Here is a 6,007-nt window from a genome sequence, read left to right as displayed (position 1 = left end):
AGGCACCAGCCTGCCCGTCCCGGGACATGTGGTGGACACCGCCCGCCCGTCCATAGACCTACGGCGGACCCAGCCCGCCAGTCCCCTGATCGGCGGCAGGCCCGGCGCACCCGTCCCGGAACCATTGGTGGAAGCCTGCCCGCCTGTCCCGGGACCAGCGGCGGGCCCGGCCCGCCCGTCCCAGGACCAGTGGTGGCACCTGCCCGCCCATCCGGAATCCATGGTGGTGTCCGCCACGTGTCCAGGACGGGTGGGCCGGGCCGGGGCCCCAGGGGTCCCGGGACGGGCGGCTGGTGTCCGCCGTGGATCCCGAGACAGGCAAGTGGTGTCTGCCACGTGTCCATGGACGGGCGGACACCAGGTGGGAGGAGTCCTCCACGTGTCCCGGGAACCATGGCGGGCGCCAGCACGCCCGTCCCGAGATCCGCAGCGGGCATGACCCACCTGTCCCGGGACGCGTGGCGGACACTGCCCTCCCGTCCGGGGATACATGGCAGTCCCGGGACACATGGTGGGCACTGGCCCGCCCGTCCCGGGACACGTGGTGGACACCGGCCAGCCTGTCCCGGGACCCGCGGCGGACGCCTGCCCGTCCCTCCCGGGACCCGCGACGGACGCCGGCCAGCCTGTCCCGGGACCCGCAGCGGACGCCTGCCAGCCCGTCCCGGGACCCGCGGCAGACGCCTGCCCGCCCCTCCCGGGACCCGTGGCGGACGCCTGCCAGCACGTCCCGGGACCCCAGCAGACCCGCCTGGCCCGCCCCTCCTGGGAACCCCGGCCGACAGCCCCTGGCCAGCACATATCCGCCCAGGACCCGCGGACGGACGCCTAACCAGCCCGTCCTGGGACCCGCCCGCGGGGGACCCGCCCCCTGGGCCAGCCCGTCGGACCCTCGGCGGACCCGCCTGGGCCCGCCATCCTGGGACCCGCGGCGCGCCTGCCCGTCCCTCCGACCCGCGGGACTAGCCTGCCGCCCCTCCCCGGGACCCGCGCGGACGCCTGCCCGCCCCTCCCGGGACCCGCGCGGACGCCTGCCCGCCCCTCCCGGGGACCCGCCGGCCCGGACGAGCCTTGCGCCCCTCCCGGGCCCCGGGCGCCGGACGCCTGCCCGCCCCTCCCGGACCCGCTGCGGACGCCTGCCAGCCGTCCCGGACCGCGGCGGGACGCCTGCCAGCCCGTCCCGGGATCCGCGAGCAGACGCCGTGGCCCGCCCCTCCCTGGACCCGCCGGGGTACGCCTGCCCGCCCCTTCCCGGGATCCCGCGGCGGACGCTCTGCCCGCCCCTCCCGGGAACCCGCGGCGGACGCCGTGCCAGCCGTGTCCTGGGACCCGCGGGCGACGCCTGCCCGCCCCTCCCGGGACCCGGCGGCGGACGCCCTGCCCGCCCCTCCCGGGACCCGCGGCGGCGACGCCTGCCCGCCCTCCCGGGACCCGCGGCGGACCCTGCCCGCCCTCCCGTGACCCGCGGCGACGCCCTGCCCCCCTCCCGGACCCGCGGCGGACGCCCTGCCCGGGCCCCTACCCGGGTCCCGCGGCGGACGCTTGCCCGCCCTCCCGGGTCCCGCGGCCGGACGCCTGCCCGTCCCCTCCCGGGACCCGCGGCGGACGCCTGCCCGTCCCTCCCGGGACCTGCGGCCCGACCCGCCTGCCCGTCCCTCCCGGGACCCCGGCGGGACGCCTGCCCGCCCCTCCCGGGACCCACGGCGGGACGGCCTGCCGCCCCTCCCGCGGACCCGCGGCGGACGCTCCCTGCTTCCGGACCCCGTCCCGGCCCAGGGACCCGCGGCGGACGCCTGCCCGCCCGGGACCCGCGGCGGAGCCCGCACCCAGCCCAGCCCCTCCCGGGACCGCGGCGGACGCCTGCCCGCCCCTCCCGGACCCGCGGCGGACGCCTGCCCGCCCTCCCCTCCCGGACCCGCCGCGGAAGGCGCGCCAACCCTGCCCGACCCTCCCGGGACGCTGCCAGCCCCTCCCGGGCCCGCCGCGGAACAGGCCTGCCATCCCGTCCGGGACCGCGCGGATCCTGCCAGGGCCCGTCCCGGGATCCGCGGCGGACGCCTGCCCGCGCCCTCCCTCCCGGGGGACCCCCGCCGCGATGCCTGCCACGCCCCCTCCCGTGGACCCCCGCCGCTGGACGCCTGCCCACCTGCCCGCCCCTATCCCGGGACCCAACCCCGCAGCGTGGACGTCCTGCCTGCCCCTCCCGTGGAACCCCCCGCCGCGGGACGCCCGCCCGCCCGCCCCTCCCCGAGACCCGCAGCGGACGCCTGCCCGCCCCTCCCGGGACCCGCGGCGGACGCCTGCCCACCCCTCCCGGGACCCGGGGCGGACGCCTGCCTGCCCGTCCCAGGACCCGTGGCGAGCCTCGCCCGCCAGTCCCTGAACAGTGTAATAGCTATTCTGTACCTTAGAACCAGAATATGCCACTGCATCCTCTCAGTTCTTCTGGGGATTCTCTGAATCTTGTAGTTCTTTTCTAAAACTCCACGAATCCTACTGAATCCTCTCTTTCTTCTCCTGGCACCTCCACCCATCCTATTGAATCCTCTCAATTTTCTTGGGGCTTCTCCTAATCCTGTTTCTTTTCCCGGCACCTACACGAATCCCCTTATTTTCTTCACCCTTTCTATATTCCCCCTCTGTTCTTTTCCATCCACGAATCAATAAAACTCTAAGAAAACATTTTAACATATTTATTTCTATTCTAGTTCAATTTCCTTCAAGGATTAACAAAACAAACTTATTACAAAATAAACATCAAATTTTCCATTCAATAAACATCCTCCTCAAAATTTCCACATCTTATCCGTCTTAGTGAGGCCAGTGCAGTCTTCATCACGCCATTTCTTGAAGATCGACAGAATCTTCTGCAGTTTTCAGTTGCTCTCCTCCATTCATCTTTATTTCTCCTGGAGATTCTTCAAATCGGAGACCATTTTCTCCTTCGCTCCTTGCAGCCATCCAACCTCATCATCCATCTGGTTGTTCCATTCGCTCTGGACACCGGCCTTCTTCTCCAGCGACTCCAGGCAACCATTTCCTTCCTCTAGAAGGCATGCCAGCTCGTTCCTCTTGAGTTTCGCTGTCTCAACTTCACACTGGAGTCCACACTTTTCCTTCCAAGAGGTCCTCCAAGTCCTTCTGCAGGCGCTGGAACCTCAGCCCCAGGTCTTTCCAGTCGGATTCCCACTTTTCAGTTGAGTCTTTTTGTTCCTGGATGAGCCTCGCTATCCGCGCCGCTTCTGCCATCTTTAGCTGCACGTCTTTCTCCTTCTGTTGTAGGAGTTTCTCGAGCCCCTCAAGCAGGCAGTTTGCGTCTGGCGACTGCCCAGACAGTTCCCTCATCCTCTCACAAAGGGCATCGTTCCTCTGACCAATTTTCTTCACGTTGTTCTTCAGATGCTGGTTTTCTTCGGCCATCTTGAGGATCTTGTCTTCCAGCTGCCGTTTCTCCCTCTTCTCTTTATCGTTCCAGCTTCGAGCGAGTGGGCCCTCTCTTGCAAGGCCTGCTGTTGCAACACCTCCTGAGTGATCTGGATTTCACGAACGCGTTCTTCCCTTCCGCCCGCCTTCTGCGTCTCTTCTTGGTAGTCGAGCCTCTGTTGTAGCTGAAGAATGATTGTTCTGTCTAAGTGCACGCACTGCTCTCTCTGGTACTGGATGGCGTCTTGCAAGGCAGCAATTCTCTCGTTCAGTTCCTTTTCCTTAGGCTGTTCAGCTCCATCATCATCAGTCAGGAGAGAAATCTCGCTAGCGAATAGGCAGCCACAGCAAACAAGATGACTATTCTTACGGATTTCGAACAAAATCTGGACAAAAACGTCCTTATAACAGCTGCTGCCAAGGCCAGGTAAGGCCACGTTTTCTTCAAACTGAAATCCATATCTGAAGTATCCAGTTCATATACTCTCCTCTCTCTCACTCTCGATTTTTCGTTGATTTTCTATATTCCACGAGAGATATTTTGGTTTATCGAAATATAGCAGGAAAGATTCTGAATTTTAATTGTCTTGTCTCGTGGTGTTATAAATTGCTGAAAAATCTCTCTCTCTCTCTCTCTCTCTCTCTCTCTCTCTCTCTCTCTCTCTCTCTCTTTCTTTTTTTCTTTCTTCTTCTTCTTTCTTTCTTGCCCCGAAGGTCCGTAATTCTTCATTTGTTCCTTCATTTAGGTTTAAGGCTTTGCATTCAATAAGTTGAGAGAGAGAGAGAGAGAGAGAGAGAGAGAGAGAGAGAGAGAGAGAGAGAGAGAGAGAGAGAGAGAGACCGTATTTTTGCGTAGAAAAACAGAAAAATAGAGAATCTAATGTGTGTACTACCATGCTTAGTGTATAATGCTTCAATTGAGGTTTATATTAATATTATTCATTCTGTCTATCTATATATATATTATATATATATATATATATATATATATATATATATATATATATATATATATAATATAATGCCCCAAAGTCAGGTCACCTTTTAGACATGCTGTCTACGCACGAGGAACGCCAGAGGACACGAATGAATCAAAAGTATACTGAAGCAGGAATGTGCACACCTGAAAGGGGACTATTGAGACCCACTCATGGCAATAATGACAGCCCTTATGCAAGCTTACCGGGCGTGTGCACGTGTGTGTGGACGTAATATACGTGATGTTGCAACAGTACTAAGAGAGAGAGAGAGAGAGAGAGAGAGAGAGAGAAAATGGGTACGGTTGTTAATGATGATGTTTTTTCGTGATCACAAACCGTGACCAGGTAGTGTTTTTCTTCTTCTTCTTTCGAAATAGCATATTCAGGAACTTGACCTTTTCCTCTTTAAAGGAAATAGTGATGGCCACAGCTGTGAGTAAGAATAGACCAACATGAAATGACTGTAACAGTGTGTATTTTATAATCTCATTACATTTTACGAGTATCTGTTTATTTATTTAATTATTTGTCCATTTATTTTTTTTCTTTTCCAATTACTAGTCTCTTCTGTCTGTTTATCTGTTACCTTCTGTTACTACTTTCTAATGAACACCATAATATTCTTTGGAAGCTTGAATTTCAAGTCAGTGGCCCCTTTGGTGGGCCTGTTCCATATGAATATGGTTTATAGAACCCCCTTTCCTTTCTACCTTTTTCTTATTTTTCCAGCCCTGGGCAAGAAAAGGACCTCTGGTTGCCCGTCCCAACTGCCCCTAACAATTCGCACGTCCGTCAACAATCATTATGCCAATGAGTAACTTGAATTATTGGGTAATAATAATTCATTGACATAGAACTTGTGCGTAACGCTAGCCACTTGTTTCTTAGGATATGTAGACACCGGATGTCTGATACCTTTAAGAAGTTTTCTATTTCCTGATTTCGTGAGCTAGTTTATCGTCCTTTCTATTTTAACCTTTTTAGCCTTTCTAGGGGACTGTTGTAGTCTCAAAGTTAGTATTATTATTATTCTAAAGATGAACCTCATTCATATAGAATAAGCCCACCACCACAGGGTCCAGTGACTTGAAATTGTAGCTTCCAAAGAATAGTATTCTGCCGTTTATTGGAAAGAAATAATAACGGAAGGTAATGGAATATACAGAATGAAGAGATCACCAAACACACACACATACACACACACACACACACACAGAGTTTCGTTTCATTAGCGACTTGTGTTTGTGATGGCTAATTTCTCAGAAATCATTTTCACAAGCAATTTATAATTGTTACCAAAAGTCCCCCTACTCAAATGATTCTTCAATGAATTCTTTAGTTCAATTGAACGTTTGCAACAAGTATGCACGCACTAATACAGTCCGTATCTTTTTTTTGTCTGCTTCTGCTCTCTCTCTCTCTCTCTCGCTCTCTCTCTCTTTCGGTTCTGTTTTACCTCACGATGGCTAAGTAAATTTGGGATTTTCCTTTATTTACCGCTTTTGTCTAATGAATTCTCTCTCTCTCTCTCTCTCTCTCTCTCTCTCTCTCTGTTCCGGGTTCTTTTTACCTCATCTATGGCAATAAATTTGGGGATTTTCCTT

At 56.8% G+C, this 6,007-nt stretch overlaps 1 protein-coding gene across 1 annotated transcript; it reads right to left on the bottom strand.

The window, feature by feature from the left end:
* Positions 1-3,093: 3,093 nt before the first annotated feature.
* Positions 3,094-3,420, bottom strand: LOC135219710 (uncharacterized). Its single transcript, XM_064256699.1, has one exon. The coding sequence runs from the start codon at positions 3,418-3,420 to the stop codon at positions 3,094-3,096; it is 327 nt and encodes a 108-aa protein (XP_064112769.1).
* Positions 3,421-6,007: the final 2,587 nt, after the last annotated feature.

Source organism: Macrobrachium nipponense, chromosome 20 (genome assembly GCF_015104395.2).
Source record: "Macrobrachium nipponense isolate FS-2020 chromosome 20, ASM1510439v2, whole genome shotgun sequence".
NCBI classification, from domain to species: Eukaryota; Metazoa; Arthropoda; class Malacostraca; order Decapoda; family Palaemonidae; genus Macrobrachium; species Macrobrachium nipponense.
This window is presented reverse-complemented; position numbering and strand designations above follow the sequence as displayed.

Excerpts from the sequence above, each read along its gene's own strand:
- LOC135219710 (XM_064256699.1), bottom strand. The coding sequence starts at position 3,420 with ATGGCCGAAGAAAACCAGCATCTGAAGAACAACGTGAAGAAAATTGGT.